This window comes from Corvus kubaryi, unplaced genomic scaffold (genome assembly GCF_017639235.1).
Source record: "Corvus kubaryi isolate FWS band 111438036 unplaced genomic scaffold, C.kubaryi_AGA036_p1.0 37308, whole genome shotgun sequence".
Lineage (NCBI taxonomy): Eukaryota > Metazoa > Chordata > Aves > Passeriformes > Corvidae > Corvus > Corvus kubaryi.
In genome coordinates this window covers 4,865,660-4,887,249 of record NW_024581096.1, presented here as the reverse complement: position 1 = coordinate 4,887,249, position 21,590 = coordinate 4,865,660, and the positions used below count along the sequence as shown (strand labels likewise).

The window sequence follows — 21,590 nt, the reverse complement described above, 5'->3', positions numbered from 1 at the left end:
CGAGCGGGCAGTGAGTGCTCACAGCCCAGAAAGCCAAGGGAATCCTGGGCTGCATCCAAAGGAGAGCGGCCAGAAGACTGAGGGAGGTTCTATCCCTCTGCTCTGCTCTTGTGAGACTCCACTTGGAGCACTGCATCCAGCTCTGGGGTCCTCAACATAAGAGGGACATGGAACTGTTGGAGCAAGTCCAGAGGAGGGCCAGGAGGATGATAAGAGGATTGAAACACCTGGCCTACAAAGACCAGCTGAGAAAGTTGGGGCTGTTCAGCCTGGAGAAGAGAAGGTTGTGTGGGGACCTCACAGACACATTCCAGTATCTGAAGGGGCCTACAGGAAAGCTGGAGAGGGACTGTCTGACAGGAGCTGGAGTGGCAGGGTAAGGAGGAATGGGTACATACTGAAAGAGGGGAAATTTATATTAGACACTAGCAGGAAATTCTTTATTGTGTGGGTGGTGAGACACTGGAACAGGTTGCCCAGGGATGTTGTGGATGCCCCAACCCTGGTGCTGTTCAAAGCAAATGAGATAAGGCCCTGAGCAACCTGGTCTAGTGGGAAGTGTCCCTGGCAGTGGGGTTGGGACTAGATGATCTTTAATGTCCCTTCCAAACCTTAACATTCTATTATTCTAACTACTTACGATGATGTTGCATTAATAGTGAAAATTCAAAAAACTACAGAATATACTAGTACTGGGGAAAAATCAAGACTTTATTTCAGAGGTATATATACTCACTATATAATGGTATGATAACTAAAAACTGGTAAAGGCAAAATGCTTTGAGTAAGTTTATAGGCATGGCAAAAGATAGCAACATATTTACAATAAAATAAATAGTTCAAGAATTTTATTAGATGTAAAACTTACTAAGTTTCTGTTTGGAAATATACCTACGGTGTCAAAACACAGTATTGTTATTGACCTCTTATTTCTTTCTTGTACAAATGAAGTGTCATTGTATTTTCACCATCTATTCATCACATTTTCTGAAAACAAATATTTTTAGTGGTATACTCAGGAATTGTCCGGGATTTTTAGAATTATTATTTTTTGTTTTGGTACCAGTTACCAGTCATGTTTACATCCTCTTTTGCTACCAGAACTACTACTGGATACAAGAATCACAAAAAAAAAAGAATTAAACCTCTGTGATTTTCTTGAAGTTCACATTGAAGCATACACATTACTAATCTTTCAGGAAGATATTCTTCTTGAGCTTCATTAATACCTGGTATGAAAAAATCCAATAAAATCTGAATGTTTCAATTTTTTATGATAAAAGAGGCAATGAGATATTTCTTTTTTATTTTGAATTACAGATGGCATCTGTTCAAGATTCCAGATATGGCCAGAAAGATACATCTGACCAGAACTTCGATTACATGTTCAAACTGCTCATTATCGGCAACAGCAGTGTTGGAAAAACCTCCTTTTTGTTCCGATATGCTGATGATTCCTTTACATCTGCATTTGTAAGCACAGTTGGGATCGATTTCAAAGTAAAAACAGTTTTCAAAAATGAAAAAAGAATTAAACTACAGATCTGGGTAAGCTAAAAAATAATTCTGTGAATTAAGCAAAATGTAGTAGTTTTGATAGCATTTACACAATTGCAGGTTTGCATCGAGTATCATAAGCATTTTATATATAGAGAGAGAGAGCATGGGAATGAAATTGCAGTTAATTATTTCTTGTATAGTTTTTCTGTCTTGAATATTAGAGTGCAAACAGCATTTTTCAGGTATTGAATACAGTTATTTATCATGAACTAAATTCCTTTAGGAAATAATACAGGTTGATACATATTAATATCTGTGCAGTGAGCTATAAACACCTGTGCAATATGTAGACTATTGAAAGTAGTACATGTTACATCAAAGTACCTTGAAATACCAGTTTTAGGATCTGGTGTCTTCCCTTAAAAATTTTGAATTCATTTAGGAGCTATGACAGTGGATGCATAACAGAAGGCATAATTTTTTGTTCTGTCATCTGGATCACCTGAAACATCTTCCATCTTCTGCTGAGGAAGAAAACATGTGCAAAGAGACAGTGTTACCCAGGCATACAAAACCCCTTGCCCATATCCTAGCGACAGTAGAAAGATGCCCAGTGGAAAAAAATGAGATACCAGGGAATAGGTTTCCTTTTCCGCAAACTCTCATCAAAAATAAATAATAGCCAAAACTTATTCCATAGAATCACAGAATATCCTGAGCTGGAAGGGACCCCACTCCTGGCCCTGCACAGGACTAACCCAACTATCACTCCATGGGATAGTCCTGACAGTCCTGTCAAAAGCTTCTTGAATTCTGGCAGACTTGATGCCATGACCACCTCCCTGGGGAGCCTGTTCCAGCACCCAGCTAGCCTCTGGGTAAAAAACTTTTTCCTAATATTCAGCCTAAACCTCCCCTGACACAGTTTCATGCCATTCCCTCAGTCCTGTCACTGGTCTCCACAGGGAAGAGATCAGTGCCTGCCCCTCCACTTCCCTTCAAAAGGCAGTTGTAGCTGCAGTGAGGTCTCCCCTCGGTCTCCTCCAGGCTGAACAGGCCAAGTGTCCTCAGCTGCTCCTCATATGGCTTCCCCTCAAGGCCCTTCACCACCCTTGTGTCCCTTCTTTGGATGCTCTCTAATTTTTTTGTGTCCTTTTTGTATTATGGTGCCCAAAACCACACGCAGGACTTGAGGTGAGGCTGCCTACTGCAGAGCGGAGTGGGGCAATCCCTTCCCTTGCCTGGCTGTGCCTGGTGCACTCCAGGACATGATGGGATTTAGGATAGATTCACTGATGCTTACATCTCATCATTCTTGGGTGATAGGGTGATACTAAAAGGTGAAGGAGGAATAGCGTGACCTTTAATAATGAGGAGTTTAAGCTTCAGGTCCTCCTGGGGTGCTTGAGGATTTTGAGCAGTGTTTCCTTTGTGAGACATTTGTAACAGCCTTAAACCCCAGATTTCCTGGTTTTTTTTCCATGGGTACAAATAATTTCAAGTTCGTTTATTGATGGGCAGCCATTAAGCCTCAGAAAATCTTGGTTCAAATCTGACCAGTTCATCAAATATGATTTAAACAGCAGATAAATTTAATATTTTAATATGGCACAAAGGATAATTTCCCAGGGTTTTCTAGGCTCTTTCTCATTAGGCTTCAGCCCTTGGTATCTCAAATAATTTATTGTTCTGTGCCCCCTAGAACTGGAACATAGACTTTTTGCCTCTCTACCTTTTTAAGCATAGGTTATCACTATTATCATCAGTATAACAGTGGTACATACTAGGTAACTATATATTCCATGAATATAAAATGTGATATATAGATATAGATATAGATATAGATATAGATATAGATATATATAAAACACTTCAATATCATGCTGGTTTCATTGTAGTAGTTTAATGTGGGAGATCGCGTTGACATTGCCTTATTATTTTTTTATAATGGAGCAATAAAATTGTGTTGATATTGTAGTTTTTACACAATTCTAATCACCAAGTATCCATTACAGTAGATTTTATTGTTCATGTCTTTCCTAGCAAAAGCAGCAATGCTAGTTTAAAATGTTGTCATGTGATTAGTTTGACACCAGTATATGTTTCTCCTCTCCATGTCACAAATATGTGTTTGGCTCAAAGCCATCCAGTGATCTAGATGTGTTCAGGTCTATCCCTAGCATGGATGGGATGTAGCAGCTGTATTCTTCCCAATTCTAGAAAAATGTGTTTTGTGTTGTTCTTTGCATGGCATTAACATCAGAGTCGAAACAGGCTCTGACAGTGCTTGCCTGAAAAAACTTGCAACCAAAATGGTTGAAACAAACCCAAGAGCTCTGTATCCCTTAGGAAAGAGGAAACAGAGGCTCAGAGCATAGAAGAGACCTTCCTGCTTCATGAAGAGTCTTGTGCCAGGATATAGGGTTAGAGACAAGACTTAAATTCACACTTCCATACGAAAGGTTTTTACCAGCCATCGCTTTGTCTTTGTGTCAGTGGTTATTTGGGTTTTTTTCCCCCTAAATTTCTAATGCCAGTTCTTAAAAGGCCTTGTCATTACCAAATTAACTCAAATTGCAACAGCTCACTTATTGTCTCTGCTTTTTAGATGGAGTGTTTTCTGTTGGAGCATTGTGTTCCAGTTAAGCTTGCTAGTAAATCCTTTGATTGTTGCACCTCTGAGACCTTCAATAAATTCAGTAAGGGATCTCAGAAAGCTATTCTAGTGCATGAAATCTGAAATAGAGCACTATTACTCGATTTCCTAAGTTACATGAAGAGCAGAATTGTTCTTAATAGGCATCGTCTATATATATAACTTGTGTCTGTACCATACGATACTTCGTTATTTTTATTGGTTAAGAAAATAACTTTCTAAAGTGAATAGTGCTCTTGCAATATCCATTTCCATTTCATTCATTCATTTATGAAAGACAGTTTATATTCAATAGAATATAAAATCAAATGAATCATAGTGAGTGTGATTTGATGTTAAATCTCAGTAGAAACATGAGCTTGTAACACTTGTATGAGGTTGTAACACTTCCCTCAAAATCAGCAACAAACTATTTGGTGACATAATGTGATAGCTGATGTTCAGCATATAAGAAATAAAATATTATTGAAAGTCTCACAGTTTTTTAAAGTCAGAAGACTGGAAATGGAACTTTAAAATGTGTTCTGAATGACAAAATCAGAACCAAATCACTTTTGCTATGCACTTAAGAGAAGAAATACATGGAATGATGCTGCTCTGCTATTCTTGCTTGACAGTAAATGCAGAAATATGTAAATAGGAATGCTGTTAAGTCTCTAAAATTCCCTAGCTAGACACACAGTTGATCCAATCCAATATGTCCTGTTACAATATTGTACATATTCTTCTAGGTTAAAGTTCCTGTTTAATAGTGCTTTCAACAAGCTACATTGTGTTCAGCTTGAAGCCTGTTGGAGCTTGCAGATTCCGTCAGAGTAAGATTCTCATATGCTTCACAGTGAAGGTTACAAGTTTGTTTAAAGTCAGCATGGGCACTCAAGGAAGCAGAGTCATTATTTAATAATAAAATTCACAGTATGATTATCACAGATAGACTAGGAAGGGTTATCAGATTGAGATAGGTGCTGTCTGGGATGCTGTGCAAGTCTTTTGTTTGTTTGAGTTTTTTTCTTGCTTGGAGGTAATAGCGCCTTATTCTTGAACTGTCTTCTTTCATTTTTCTGTAAGGGAGGTTGGGGCTCCATCTAGTCCTTGCTGTAGTATCATTTTCATATAGTCAGAATGAGCCTACTGGGAGCATTTTGCTGGGAGCATTTGCTTCTTTTCCTTCTGAGCCAAACACCTTCTTTCCACAATAGTTACTACTGGAATTGAAAGACGTTCAGAGTTCAAGTGCTATATTGATTAGTGGTAGCACATTACCTTGTCATAGGACCACCATCTGGCCCCAAAATTTTGCTTCACAGCACATTATAACTGTGACATTCTGCTATGGACATCAGGAAGACAGAATACTAACATGCCTCTTACCTTTTAGAGGACAGCAATCCAAAAATACTGTGCTTTACCTAAAAGATATTGATTTCTCCATTTAAATATACAAAAATTTTGTAAAGAAGTTTTGTCTGTATGCAGCACATACAGACAAAAGATAAAAGTCCATTAAAGGACTTTAGGATGTTTCACAGTCTAAAATAATAAAAAGTAATATATTTTTTCCTCCATTTGGTTTGAATTAGTAATATTAAAGGGAAGAGCTGGAACTAGAAGGCTGTAAGATTTTTTTACTTTCAAACTTACATTGAATTAAAAAAAAGACTTCTCAATATTAATTTAGACAACAATACATTCTAACTAAAATTATTAAAAGCTCAAAGGTGTGTAAATCAGAAAATAAAAATAAGAACCTTTTAAATCTATCTGTACCTGTGGTGGTATAAAGCCTTGCATTACTTTTGTGAACTGTCAATTGTATAATACAAATAACATTCTGCAAGAGTTTATAGACAAACTATAGGCTTATTTGGACAATAGAATTTGTTAGCTAACATGTCAAAATAAATCACAGAACAGGGAGAAAAAAATAAGGAAAAATAAAGTCCAGATACTGGCTCCTAGAAGAAAGCATAAAATTTGCAAAGACAAGTCAACATATTTAACTGAGAGCTTATCCATACCTCATCTTTGGCTTATTTTTAAAATTTACTTGATCAGAACTCTCACTAACTTCAAACTGATCTCAGTACAAATTTTGTCTGAGAATGAAGTATCAAATTTTCCCTCTGTGATCTGTTTATTGCACAAAAAAGTTAAACTGTATTCATACAGCCATATCCGATTGTAGCACTTTGGTGCAAATATCAAGTAAGAATACTGTGCTGCCTTTTACTTCTTATATAGCTTTTCCCTGAGTCTAGCCATAGACTTCAGGGACTAGGTGCAATAATCACGTAGAAAGATATCCTTTTAGAGAAGACAGGAAAAGAGCTGCTTGTGTCAGCATATCCTTCATAGAAGTGTTTGTGACAGTTTCATTTGATAGCCAAAATGTTGCTTCCTTTACATCAACAGTTTCTATAAATCATCAGAGGGCTTAGGGAACTTAGTGAAGACTAGGTTTATAAGCTGACTGAGAAAATGCAATGTCATCATTCAATAATTAAAACTATTGTAGCTGTTAAAAAAAATCTATAAATACTAGGCACCTGATTTTTCCTCTACAAGCTTCCTAACAGTCCTTTAGCAGTGAGAAGAATTCAGATTAAGGAAGAAAGTGTGTGTGTGTTTGTGAGTGTGTGCATGCACGCGCATGTATGTTAGAAGGCTCTGTAGGAGTACCAGTATGCATGAAAATTGCCTTGATATTGAAGTCTTTGGGGGAGCATCCTGCACTGACTTAAAAGTGTAGAGGCAGTGCAATATTTCAGAGATACCTGACTGACTGGGGCTATAAGAATCAGTTCAAGAATCACTAAATACACTGGTTGAGTAGAAAGTGAAAGCTGAAGCAGTAAAAGTGGAGATAGGAGTAGCATGTGGAGAAAGAGCATAGCAAATGTAGCAAATGTTTCATCACAGGATTTTCAGGTCCTGACTTTGTCACATCTGTCTCATCTAAGTGTTTCTAATTCCTGTGATAGCCACTGCAAAGTATATTTCATTATTCCTTTTTCAGCTGCTGGTGACAATATGTAGCTGCTGCTTTGAATACACAATCTTTTCAGATGAGGATAGTAAATCTAGTATTGAAAATGAAACTTCCTCATCTCAGCATGAAAATCAAATGTGTCTACTGTTATACATCAGACAAAGTGATTTGAAGAGAGTAATATAGAACCATAGAATGTGCTGAGTTGGAAAGGACCCATCAGGATCATGAAGTCCAACTCCTGGCCCTGCAAAGGACACCCCAAGAGTTACACCATGTGCCTGAGAGCATTGTCCAGATGGTGGTGTGACCACTTCCCTGGGGACCCTGTTCCCATGCTGGAATTTGAGACTTCTCTGGATCCAGCTGTATTAGCAAATGAAACTTTCCAAGACTGTCCTTGGGCACTGCTATTCAGCTGGAATGGAATAGCTTTTGTCCATGTGTTTAAACTCTTTCAGTCTCTGAAAGAGAATGGACATATCCAGATCTTATATTGGGAAGGTCTCTGTCCTTTGCTAAGTCCTGTACTCTGCCCAGGAACTGTTAGTGCTTGCACGCCTGGGTCAAAACCATGCGACAAAACATGCTGGCAGTTTCACAGCATAGACAGATTTGATAGCCTTGAAATGCTTCTTGGCACAACTTAATTTGCTGTTACAGACATGGCCTGAAAGGGCAGCAGCTCCAGGCAGACATGGGTGGGGCTGACCTGCCCACTGTGATAAGCAATGCAATATGTTCACAAATTTTGGACTGTTACAAGGTCCTAAAGGAACCATTCCTTTAGGAATTCCTGAGAAAAGATGGTTAATGAGGAATGAAGTTGTGACAGACAGAATGCAATCTCTTTCTGGACTTTTCCTGTTAGTTGAAACAAGGCAAAATTCTGGGAAGCTTTTGTTTTGTTTTAAGCTGCCCTTCAACAGGTGAATGCTATCCAATTATACTTGGATATGGGTTGCCTAAACTATTTCCTTTCTCCTCCTTTGCTTATTTCTACACAATATGAATCTTTGAAGAGCCTGAAAGTTTTGGGGTAGGATCCTGTTGTCATAATGCTATATTATTTCATGTGGTGTCTCTTATATGCTCATTGAGAGTACTTCCACATATGTGCTAGTCATCTTTGGTATATTTTATTTCTCAGAAATATTGGCATTTACTAATCATTATTTTTCCTTAATTTTTTACCCTTAGTTTTTTTACCCTTACTTTTCATAGCGTCTGGAGTTGCCAACAACAGATATTGAAAACTTGTACAGTCAAAGGAAAGCCTGTTATAGTACAGAGAGAACTATTGTATTCAGATCTGTCAGACAAACACCAGTTTTTAATCTCTGTGTAGCTTTAAGGGAGTCTTAGTTAATTTCAGAAGTTGTATATTTTCTGAATTTGGAGATTATTAGTGTTCTCTTTACCTAGCCCTGTTTTTTCTATATTCTGTTTCCTGTACTTGTTTTTCTGTTTATATTAAAGTTGCACCCATGGATCCAATTCAGCTACAATTTTCCATCATCTTAGGTAAGTAGCCAAGAAAGAAATTGTTGAATAGTTCGCTATCAGCCATTCAAGTGGTAATGAACAGGTAGGAAGTAGAGATAGTGCTTACCTAAAAGGAGAAAAGACAGTTTGTCTTTTCTCTAAACTTTAGTACATACTGGTAATTTATATAATCTATATAATGTATAAAAATATAAATAACTAGTGTAGCCTAAACATTAAAGGCATCAGAGCAGAGGGAAATATAAGCAGAGACTGGAAAGATAATATGTGTGCTCCTGTTCAAAGTTTTACTCCATTGCTCATACAATGACACAGGATGTGAGACAAAGCACCAAGAATCAGAGTGAAAATGGGACCAAGAGTTTACGAATTAGGGCATCATAACCAGTGTGAAAAATCAGAAACAGTAACAGATACTACATGTGATGGTTGGTATTATTTCTTTGCATATCACACTACAAAAATGCTAACAGATATGATACTACAGTCCTTTACTGGAAAACCCGGAACTGTACTCATTAAAAATTTTTTGCAAGAAATGCTGTCTTGGGAACTATTCTGTGTATAAAAATGTAGATGCATCCACTATAAACAATACAGATCTTGTAAAACTAATTGTATTTCTTGTGTGGAACCAGGGTTGAGTCTTCAGTACTGAAGACGACCTTGGCAATGTAAAAGGCATGTTCAGTTCAGACTTCAGTGCAAAGAGCACATGCTGTACATTTTGTGGGACAGGCCATGTTGGCCAGTGATTGTACTTTTAAAATTCATATGCTGTTTATTTAAAGTGTAGCACTGGATGTTCAAATATTCATAAGATATTACAATTTTATTGCTATCAAAAAAGTGCCTCTCTTGAGGGTTTTAAACATGGTCTTTAAACCCAACTCAAAAAAAAGATGGTGACTGTAAGTTCAGCACCCTCTCTAGGCCGCCCCATGTCCTAATCCTGCATGCTTGCTCTAAAATGCACATCAAAGTGGTTGCAAATTCCTGGCCTCAAATAGTTTGGAGAGGAAATGTGAGGTAAATGTCAGTTCTGCAACTGCAACCAGCAATTAAGTTCCACTATTTTTGTCAATGTTTCAACAGTTTTTTGGAAGCCTTCTGTAGAGTCTTGGGTCAAAGATTTCACTCTTTTACAAAGTTCTGTGCTTTACAGAACCCTCCAATGCTTACATCACATTGCTGAACTTCAAATATTCTTTGACAAAGACTCCTGTTATTAGTAAAATGATACATCTGTATTCAGAAGTACATATTAATTGGAAAGAAAAGGTGTCATTTAGCGTAATTGAGATTCCAAATAAGGCTTATCTCACTGTTTAAGTTGAAGCTTATGTGGGAATTCTTTAAGAGAAACTGAGCTAGTGTAAGATCCTTTCTAGAACACTTTTCTGTAGTGTGTCTTAGGCAGTTTTCTTCATTGGACTCCAGGAAAATGCATCCTTCCATGTTTTAGGCCAACAAATCATCAAGCTGCCAGACTTCAGGTAATTGCATCTCCCCATAACCTGTGACCAGGCAGTCTGGTATAACATTTTTTCAGCTGCCTTTGCCTTCCACATAATGATCTGCAAGTCACCAGTGGAGGAACTGTCATGAATCAGCACTTACATACATGGAAACATCATATAAATGTTATGTAGGCTCCCTAAAAGCTGGTAATGAGAAAAGGAAAGAGAAGATAGGAGAGTATTTCATAGATGGGTATCTGAAGATCAAGATTTTGGTGAGTTTTTTCAAATGAGGAGTCAGGGTGGGAAAGAAGTCAGGGTGGGAATGATTTTGCTGTGACAGGGATCTGGATCAAGAACAGTTACACTGGACTAAATCTGAAAAATACACTATTTTAATTGTACAAGCTCAACAGAACTCAGAGAAATCTGACAGTGTACTTTAAACTGTCAATGTAACTTATACTTCGAAGCTATTATTTTTATAAACTAAGACTATTTGTAAAATTAATGTTGACAGCATTCTGTAAAGTGAAATCAGCTGTGCTTTCAGGTCCCGTGAACCACTTTAGCAGCAAATTTATAACATCTATATAGTTATAATGAATCTACAAAGAAAAAAAAAAAAGCAGCCCATGCAGGCTCTTTGCTGAATTTTAATAAGATTCATGTTGTAGATTAGAGCAAAATGTTGCACTCTTGCTGTGCAGTTGTTGCGTTGAAATCACAGGACCAGAGGCTTGGACAGGAGCCATAATGTAAATACCATGAAAATGGGAGTGTAGAGATATTATTTAAAGCTCACTTTTGCCCTCTCCTGCTGCTCAGTGCAAGCTGTTTCCCAGTGCTATGTTAGAACAGCTTGAAGTCGTTCTGAAATTATGCTGGGTTGAAAGGGGCACAAGTGACTGAGGGAAGATACAGGGGTCGCACAAAAGGAACTCATTTTTATTTAATGCTAGTCAATTTGCATTTTTTTCTGGAAGTAAGTTTAGGTGCATTTTGTAAGAGCTCAGAGACATCAGGGTCTTTGTGTCACATGAGGGTGTTTATAGTAGCTTACATATATTATGGGCAATGCATGCAGATCTTACATGTGAAATTATGATATCAAACAAAACAGCATCTCTGGAGAATTTAGCTCTGTATTTACATTGCTATTTCTTGGTCAGATAAGAAAAAGCAGTTAGTATATCAGTTCCTTTTTCTTCAATTAGAGAAACTGCTTTTTCCACTTTCTTTTCAGTGTAGTTGAGGGCTAATCTCCTTCAATCTTTCCTGAATAAACATATTGTTCTTTTGTAATCATCTTGGTATTTTCTGGTTTAACCCAGATTGTTTTATTACTCACTCTTCATAAACAAATTCTTTCCCCAGTTTTTACCTGTTAGGACTTTATTTATTCATTAATTGCAGTTTGAGAAATGCAGAGAATTTTACATCAATTAATTCAGTCAGTAACTCAGATGGAAGTTGTCAATGGTGTAATTTGCTGAGCTGTTTACTCTAAAATTAGTGTGGTATCTATCTATCTATCTATCTATCTATCTATATATGATGGTATCTATACATATATATAAAGTTCTTACTTTTCTGCCCATGAGGTTATTATTTATGTGTATTTATAAAAAGAAAAAGAAATTTAGGTCTGCCACAGGAAATGAGTTTTTCTGTTGTGACAGCAAGAATGATACTCAGTGGGCATTGTTGCCCAAGATAGATTAAATGCTATTGACTTTGGTTTATTTTATTTGGAAATAAAGCCCACTCTGCAGAAAAGAATATGAAGTAAACTCTCATAGGGGTTTCTGGTTTTCCTTTATAGATGGTTTGGTTTGTGATGGTGACTAGCAAGGCCTATATTTGTTTGTCTTAATGTAGCATTCCAAAATGAGCTGAGCTAAATAAAAAACAACACCTAGATATTTAATGTCTCAGAATTCTATATTCAGCTACAATTAGGACATGTACTTTCTGCAGTGTACTGAAATCTTCTAAGACTGCTTATATCTGATCTCTTCTCCAAAAGATATTCAAATTCTAGTCAACTTACAAGACTTCTTAACAGCCATTAGTGCAATTTACTTCAATTGCAATTTCTTTGGAGAATTCTGTGATTAGGATTTCTAGATTTTGGTGGATATGATCACACATGATGTAGTATCACATATGCTAACAGTGAAGTAAAAAGGTGAGAGCTGAAGTGTGAGAACATCTCAGCTGGCTGGGTGCAAATGTAAGATTCTTCAACTGTATGAACAAAAGGAATCAAGGTAATTTGCTGGATGACACTGACTATAGTAGTGGAAAGAAGAGTGGGTGAGGACCTAATGACAAGCTGTTTTGACAGGAGAGGACATCAGACTTAAAATGCATTGTGGAAAGGTTTTAGGACTCAAATAGTTGGTAAACTTAATACATAGTACATATATGCTAATAATAATTGTAAATGATGGCAAGTGGGAACATGTTAACAGTATAGAAGAGGATCACTGTATTGTACATTAAAAAAAACCCTACTAACTTTCAAGTGTCAGGTAATAGAAATGGAATTTTATTTAACAATACCAAATTGGACACTTTGGGAACAAGAATAAGAAATTACTTTTTAAATTATAAGTTCTTTATTTAACAACCACTAAATAAAGACACAAAAATGAAAGCATTCCTACTAACCATCCAAGGAAAAACAGTTAATATGCATGTGCCTGGTGAAGTATTTTCAGAGGAAATGGGACTATTTCATGATCTACTGCACTTGAGATAGTTTGTATGGAGAAAGAAATTCAAACTGACAACAGGTGAAGAAAAAACCCTATTGTATTACATAGAGGAACTAAAGGAAATAGAAGGAGACAAATAATGTGAGTTTTTTGACTCCAGAAAACAAAGGCAAGACTAATACTTTGGTTTTTTGTAAAGTTTATGGTTTGGTTTGGTTTGGTTTTTTTTCCACAAACACATTTAATTTTTTCCAAAATGCACAATCCTCCTTTGAGAAACTGTTCAGATGAAAAAAAAATGTGTAAGCAGGCCTGTTATTTACATGATGTCAATGTGCCAAAGAAACCTGTAACAAGTGAACAGGATATGCCCTGATCATCTGTATGATGAAGGGCATTCAGACAGAGGCTTCATGGATTGACTTAGAAAGCTTGTGTGGGTTTGGACTGACGAGTGGCACTTGGTCCTTTCTGAATGCTCACAATTGCTACTTCCCTAATCTTGTATGACATTTTGAATATGGAAGTAGTCTTGTATACAGTGCCTGAAGGATTCAGGTATTTGTCTTGCTTCTTGTCCATGAGCCACCAACCTTTTTTCTGCTCTAATTTAGACCAACTTCCTTTCAGAATGTCCATCTGTCAGATACTAGTAATGCTTTCTTTTCATAGCACTCTGCTTGTGGCAGTTTAATTTATTGAGGGGGTCAAAATAGTGCCAGTAGTTGGCTGCATCCCATAAGGTAGAGCTGGTGGCATGTAGCAGAATCATAACAGAAGCAAGCGTGTTCAACAGGAAATGAATTTGGTCTTTGGACACGATGTATCTGGTAGACAAAGAAGCTCACTAAACAGCTGCTGAATGTGAACATCTTTTACCGTGTTGCAGGTAGTATGGAACTTACCAAGGCAGAAAGACATTAAAAAGATCATATAATGGCAAGGGGGGTTATAGTAGCTTTGACTGGGAAATGGAAAGTCTGGGATAACCAGTATTGTGCTAATTAGAGGGCAAGAGAGAAAACGAAAAGAAAGATGTGATGGAAGCATATATGAGGAGTCCTGTGAAAATGAAAGTCAAACCTGAAGCAAAATAGTAGTTAGCAGCCTGAAGGATGAAAAGACCTTACAGAAAAGTCAGATAGTCCAGGACAAATGCCTCTATGCTGAGAAAATGAATACCATTATGATTGTGCAGAAACAGGAACATTAAGCTAAGTGGAAGAAGCAATGATAGAAGATGGCATTTGTACATGGAAGAAGCAATGATAGAGGGCATTTGTACATAACACTCTTAATTGGACATCAGCTCTGGAGATGAAACTTACATATACCTATAGCTAAAACTTTTTTCTTGCTTTAATTGAAAGGCTAAGGCACTCTAAAGAAATGTCCTGTTTTAGACCAGCCATCATAAGAGCTGGTCTGTATGAGAAGAATGAGCCTGTGATTTTAAATGGATAGAAAGAAGAAAACCTGGAATTCTTCATATATTTTGTCAGTCCTATACATATAGATAAGAAATGGAACTTCTTGGTAAAAGTTTATGTGAATTAAGAGACGTCTGGGCAAACTTGTCTTAAGAGATACTCACTGAGAGTATTTATAGAGATAGAAACTACTTCTAGCTCAGGAAATGTCAGAGCTGTTTGTGGTTGGAGGTTGGGGCGATGTTAAAAAGGACTATCATATATATCCACCTTGTTGCAATTTCTCATAATATTTAATGAGCAGTATTAGAGAGGATACCAGCTAGCTATAATGCTTTTCATTTGATCCAGCAAGACTGGCTGTACATACATGTTTATTAGCTGCAAAAGAGAGAAGTTCATTGCCTTCTCTCAGGAAAAGCTTCTCTGCTTTTTATGAAGCTGTATTTCCTAGCAAGACAAGTGCAAGATAATTCAGTGATGGCCATTTTAGTGCTCAGGCCTCTGTTATATATGAGTCTTAATACTTTGAAAATAACAGGATCCAGGGAAATAGGCAATTTTCCTGCCTGTCCCTTGCCACAAGGATTTTTAAGAGCTGTGTGGTAGTAGCTCACAAGTGATCACAGAAGAGGTTGAAGATAAGGCAGGGCAGGACTGCAGTCTTCTTGTTCCACTTTGGTGAAGGATGTGGAGTCAGGAACTGGGTGGATTCCAGAAAATCTTCTGGTAATACTCATGCTTTGATTCCCATTTTTAAATATTGCTGAGAGCTAGATTTTGTATTTTGTCATTTCAGATAGATTACATACTAGCTTTCTTTTGATAAATTTTTTTTTTCTTCTTTTGTAGTATCAGATATCACAGTCTATTTCTATCTGAATTCCTTTAGAAATTCCTGTCTCCAATGCAGTGGTTCTTAGCCATTGCTTTTTGGGCCAGTGGTGTCCTGCAGGACAAGCAGACATGGTCTGTGGAAGGAACGCAGATATAAAATACATTCTCACACATGGAAGTAAGGAAAGAAAATGAGGGAAAAATAGTAGTTTGTATGATTAGCCCGACTAGTACACAAAAAAACTAATACACTAGCCTAGTGTATTTGGCCAGAAATAAAAACTCATGTGGGGCATCCTGGAAAAATAAGTTGAGTAACCTTGACTTGGAAAGCCCTGTTTTCCTTCTGCAAACATAGGAGCACTACTCTCTCCCACTCAGCTTGCAATGACCATTCTCTCTGGAGCTCTTAGTTTATCTTCCTCCTTTGTATAAAGGGGTTCACTCTGACCACAACACAGCCCTTGGGACCTAATTCTGTAATACTTTTCATTTTGTGTTGTCAGTTAGAAAGTGAAATAACATTGCATGACTTTCCTTTTCTCTGTATAAAAGGATAAATGAATATGTACACCTTCTTTAGGAATGGAAGGTATTCAGGCTAGACTGAGTTAGGTGTGGATCAGGAGACTGTAGTCTTTTGAACATATTTTCCAAGATGTTAGGGGCTGTCTCTGTTGACAGTGATGAACATACATTCATCTTAAACAATTTTGTCTCCATTCAATCCCTGTGCAAAGCAATGTTGCCAGCATACAGTATGCTGCCACACCAAGGGTCTCAAACATGAAGTGAAACAGGGGTGCAGCATGACTGTCCTTGCATTTCTGAGTTTGGGGAGTTTTTTATTTGACCTTTTGCTTTTTTACCTGGTTTACTTACATCTAGTGTAGTGAGAGCATAAAGAGTACCCAGTAAATTAGGCTTGCCCTAATGTACAGCCCAACTCAGATAAATTGCTGAATGCAAAAGTAAATTTCTTTTTTTTCCCCCCTTGTGCACATAAGTTCTTAGAAAATGAGGTTGTTCTGCATGCCAGGAGAACTCCCTTCCTAACAGATTTTTTCTTCTGATTATGTAGAAGAGAGACTGGGTTAGTGCTGTGCCCAAATATAACTTTCAACAGACTAAAATGAGTGCATGTCTCTTGTGAGAACTCGATTTTCAAAAGAAGCACTCACCTTCTACTATGGTATTTCTCTTGGAAACATACAGTTAAATCCAGTGATATAGGAATATCTTCTTTAGTGGGGTTATAAACCTAACCTATGGCCTATTTAGAATGGAATTTTAAATGCTGAAAGTTTCTTTTCTTTTACAAATTTTTACCCACATAAAATGCCCATTAGTATATGTTACATTGTTTTGTGTCATTGAATATAACTACAAACCTAAGTAACAGAGGATTTTTTTTTCTGAATGTCTTAAGGATTTGGTTAGTACAAAGGTTTTCAATGTGGTTGACTGTTTCATAGTTTTTGATCATACATAGTTTATAACAATAGAACAAATCTTCCTCTATGGCAAATAATTTCCAAGACTGAGAGAACTAATCACTGTGATTCATCCCCTTGGTAACCCAAATAGTATCTCAAGGACTGCCAGACTTTTATCATTTTGGAGATTAATAGGCTCTGTTTTCTGTTTCTGAAAGAGATTTTGTGGTTGGTCTTTGAGTAAGTTAGGGAGGAACAAAATAAATTTAATGGCTTTTAATGTCTTTGAAAGTCTTAATTCAGGTGATTGACTGTACTTCATCTAGAACCAAATCACCTGTAAATCTGATTTAGCCATTACCATCTACGTGTTGTGACTGTTGTGATTGAGTCAACAGCCACACTATATCAACGCTGACTTCTAACTATAACATCAAAAAAATTTTCTCTTACACAACTAAATTTTTTCCTGGACCTATCTGATGCAATTTCCACTCAGATTTCTACATCTGGTAAATTTTTGGACAGAACTTCCAAACCTGATGATGTTCACTTCTGAGTAATTCAAACAAAAAAGCCTTCAGAAAATGAATACAGTAGCAACTTCCCATTTTTTCTGTTCTGAAGTTGTAAGTAACTGTTACATGTAGGGACAAGTTTTCGATTGGTGCACAGTTGGTTCTCAGTGTTACCCCAAAGTGAAAAGAGCCAAGTTAACAAACAAGCTTCATTAGATGGAGATACTTAAAATTAGAAAGTGGCGGAAAGGGAGGTAATGTAGAAGTGGAATCAGAAACTTAAGGTCTTAATAAGCTAAGATTTAGGTATCTGTCCAAAGCTAGTAGTCAACCATGGTTCTATAACTGGTAGCCAGAAATATTTATCTTCAGAAGATCCTTTGTTCTGTACTAAAATGCATGTCTAAAACAAAAGAGAATCTAAAAATTTTTCTGGAAATATATGTTCTGTTGAACAGAGAGAGAAGTGTGCATAAGTATAGTAAAATAGATGGCTATTTTTTTTGATGGCTAAATCACACCTTTATCAGCTGAAAAAACCAGAACAGCCAGTGGGTGAGAGATTAATTTCTGTTTAGTCATGGCTTTTCAGAATTTTAGCAAAAATTGGTATGCTGTAAAGTGATGACCACCAGAACGCTTTGGGCAGATTATGAGTAGCACAAATGACATTATGGAGACAGACATGAACCAATGAATCAGTATTATGAATGCAGAACCCTCCTTTAGCTGGATGCCATTGCTGAGATGATGCCATATTAAGGTATTTTTTATTTATTAGAACCAGGTGCCTTTGTTCACATTCTGAATTTCACTGGCTGGTGAAAAAAAGGATTTTTTTCAGAAGGAATACTAAGATGGATAGTAATTATCAGTCAGGAAAGTTTAGAGTTTAAAGACGTGAATATGCCAGCTTTGTTAATTTTTCAGAAATGGTTTTAATAAAAGCATAGCCATCAAGGCAGAAATTTCAAGCAAAACAATAAATCCTAATCCCATTGTGTATGTATAGATTATTGCATCCATTTTAGGGAAAGAGAAAGAGGTATATTGATTATTTGATCTGATGTCTCTATGGAGACCAAATGATTGTCTGAATTTTATTTTAATCATGGATGTGTATTGAAAAACCTTTGTGGCAGAATCTAGAATATTCTAGGAAATCCATACTGTTTTGGTCCAGGAAATGGTGCTGATGCTACATTTTTACAAATACACACCAATTTATTTTGGTGTGAGGTTATATTTTCCAGTCCTTTGAAGATAGGTTGTACTACCTGTTTCAGGCTGATAGGTTCTGTTCACCACTAATACAGGTGTTTATAGAATCATGGAATATTTTGGGTTGGGTGTTCAGGAAGAGATCTTAAAGATCATCTAGTTTCAACACTTCTGCCATCGAGAGGGACACCTTCCACAAGGCCAGGTTGCACAAAGTTCCATCCAGCCTGCTCTTCAACACTTCCAGGAATGGGGATCCACAGCTTTTCTGGGCAACCTGTTCCAGTGCTTCACCATCCTCTTTCCAAAGTAAAGAATTTCTTTCATGTATGTTATCTAAATCTGCCCTTGTTCAGTTTAAAGCCATTCCCCCTTGTCCTATCTACATGCCCTTGTAAAAACTCCCTTTCCAGCCTTTTTACAGACTCCCCTTTAGGTACTTGAAGGTGCTATAAGGTCACCCCAAAGCCGCCTCTTCTCCAGGCTGAACAACCCCAGCTCTCTCAGCCTTTCCTCACAAACAGGTGCTCAACACCCTGATCATTTTCCCTCATCTGGACTTGCTTCAACAGATTCAAATCCGTCTTATGTTGGCGGCCCCACCTGGGACCTGCTGGCCACACTTTTTTGAGTACAACCCAGGACACGTTTGGCTCTCTGGGCTGTGAGTGCCCATGGCTGGGTCACGTCCAGCCTCTCACCCACAGCACCCCCAAGTCCTTCTCATCAAGGCTGCTCTCAATCTGTTCATCCCCAGCGTGTATTTGTTGGGATTGCCCTGACCCATGCACAGGACCTTGCACTTAGCTGTATTGAACTTCATGAGATTCCCCTAGGGCCTCCTGCCGTGCTTGTCCAGGTCCCTCTGGATGGCATCCCATCCTTCAGGTATGTCAATAGCACCACTCAACTTGGTGCCATCTGCAGACTTGCTTAGGGTCCACTTGATCCCAATGCTCTTGCCACCATGTGTTGTTTGTGATTAATCCTTGCCGTGGAGAAAGAGGCTGTACTTCTTTAAATATGATATTTTATAAGCATTTCTGGCCATAATGTTGCATAAGCAAAAGCTACTTTATAGTCAGCAACACAGTGCCTTATAAGCAACTTGCTGAGGAACTTGTATGATTTTTTAAGTCTCAGAATTTTTGATTGGTCATTTTTACACCGCTTTTAAAAGTTGTCTTCCCAAAATGTTCTATAAACATGTGTGTTTTCATGTTTGTAAAAGGACAACATAGATCCCAATGGGATATGGGCCAGGCAGCAAAAGGTCTCCTGGGGCAGTACATTAGTTTAGGAAAGAACTTTAGAACAAACTGGCAAGGATTTCTTTGTTTTCTCCTATTATTTATGGGGGCAGGAATCTGTGCTTCATAACCATAGCTTAGGAAGAAGATATCTAATTAATTTTCTCAGTAGTGAGTTCTGCTCACCAATCCATTTTCTCATTTGTTTATATTTGTCAGAGAACACTGTGTAATGCTTGCTGCCATTCCTCTTAATGTTAATTGTCTGGACGGTAATTTAATTGTCCTTTGTAGTGTTCTGCATTAGAAATCTTAAATAGTTTATTTCCTAAAAGCCAGGCATTTCCCTTGAACACAAGCCAAGATTTTGCAGCATATGACTTAAGTAAATGAGCTTCATGTGATACTAATCATTTTGGTTTTGTCTTTTTCAGTCTCTAAGAGGCTTTGGCACAAATCTGTACTTCTCCATGTCTTTTCAAAATCATTTCTAGGGTTCTTCAGAGGGGAGTCATAAGTCATTTTTGTGATTTGGCTTTCATGCCGATATGCTGCTTATGTGCATGAAAATAGCATACTTGCCTCTGCCATGCACAAGAATGTGTTCAGAAGAAACTCTGTTCTTTGTCTTTGTACTCCTTCCTGCTGTCAGGAGTTTCCAGAATTGAAATCACTTGCAAGTGAAGATCTTAATTTTCACTTCTAGATCTCAGTTCTGCATCCTCTGTGAGAGTGATTCCTGCTCACACAGATTTGACTATTGCAAAATAGTTAACTTGGGCAAATAAAGACTGAAAGAGAGGACTATATTATTTACCCCCTAAAGAGGGGTCCACATTTAACATCATTCATTTTCAAATGTTGCCATCAGTTTATTTCATTTCATACATGGCTAAATATATCTCTCTCTAGTAGCAACTAAGTCCTGCTTGCAGCTGCCTGTTCTCAAATCACATTTTGTACCCATGTGCCTGTAACACATGTAGCTAATCATGACAAAGGACCTGGAAACTTTATTAGAGTCCAACCACTCAGAAACCCTCATTAATTGTGTGCAGGGCTACCTGCGATTGTGTACATTGGACACTGAGTATCATCTGTGTACAATTGAGTCTGCACAGAGAAAAAATAATGAGAATTAACATGTAGAAAGAAAGCATCTATTTTTTACTCTGATAAGGAGAATAATGCCTAAGGATCTTCAAAAATAGGAGAAAAAATCATATTGATATTTTGGATTTTGAGAATGTCTGGTTTTGGTGGAATATCTGAAATACTAATATTAGATGAGTGCATATGTTCCTTTCTTCTTGTTATAAAAAATTACCTTGTCAAAAAAAATTACTATTATTTGTGAGGAATGTTAATGCTCTTTGAGTTCCCTATTGAGTTTCTGAGGAAGGAAGGAGGAGGAATAACATTAGGTGAAGGGTGCTCTTACAGGCTCAAGAAACCTCCTGCTTTTTACAGCTGAATGTCATATCTTCAGGACTTGTTAGTCTTGTTTGTACACACATCACCTATTCTTGTAGTGTAGGCTGGGGTGAGACCTTTTTTCCCAGAAAGAGGTAAAAAAAGTCAGAATAGCATCTAGGTAGGATGACATAAGAGAGAAAAAGTATATGTAGGGTTAGAAGCTTACTATGAAAGTTTTCCCCTCTTAAAATATTCTTAAATATTGAAATGTCTTATCTCCTGTTCCTATTTCTTTCTGTGAATATAACTTCATGTTACACTGGATAAGGAGAGATTATCCTTGTAATTGCTGGGAACGTGCTTTTGGCAATAATGTGAATAGTGGTGTCTTCCCCACAACACTGACAAACAACTGAGGCACCGAAGATTGTCCTCAACTTGCATCAGGATTACAGATCAAAGCTGTAATTCTTCAGCTTTCCTCTTGCTTTTTGAGGTTGTTTCTAACCAAAAGCTCTCAGAACATCTGTGAAGAAATCAGCATATATGGCCTTCCTATATAGTTGCAAATAAGTTTATTAAATGCTGTGGCACAAAATTACAGTTGTATCTGATTTTTGCCTTACTTTACATTGGGCTTTTAATTGC

General features: G+C 37.3%; 1 protein-coding gene across 1 annotated transcript in view; it reads left to right on the top strand.

Moving 5' to 3' along the window:
- The window catches only part of RAB3C (RAB3C, member RAS oncogene family), a 127,155-nt gene that overhangs the window by 8,079 nt on the left and 97,486 nt on the right, over positions 1-21,590 (top strand). Inside the window, exon 2 of the mRNA XM_042028306.1 lies at positions 1,321-1,548. Coding sequence (XP_041884240.1) covers positions 1,321-1,548 — 228 coding nt within the window. The remainder of the gene's footprint in view (positions 1-1,320; positions 1,549-21,590) is intronic.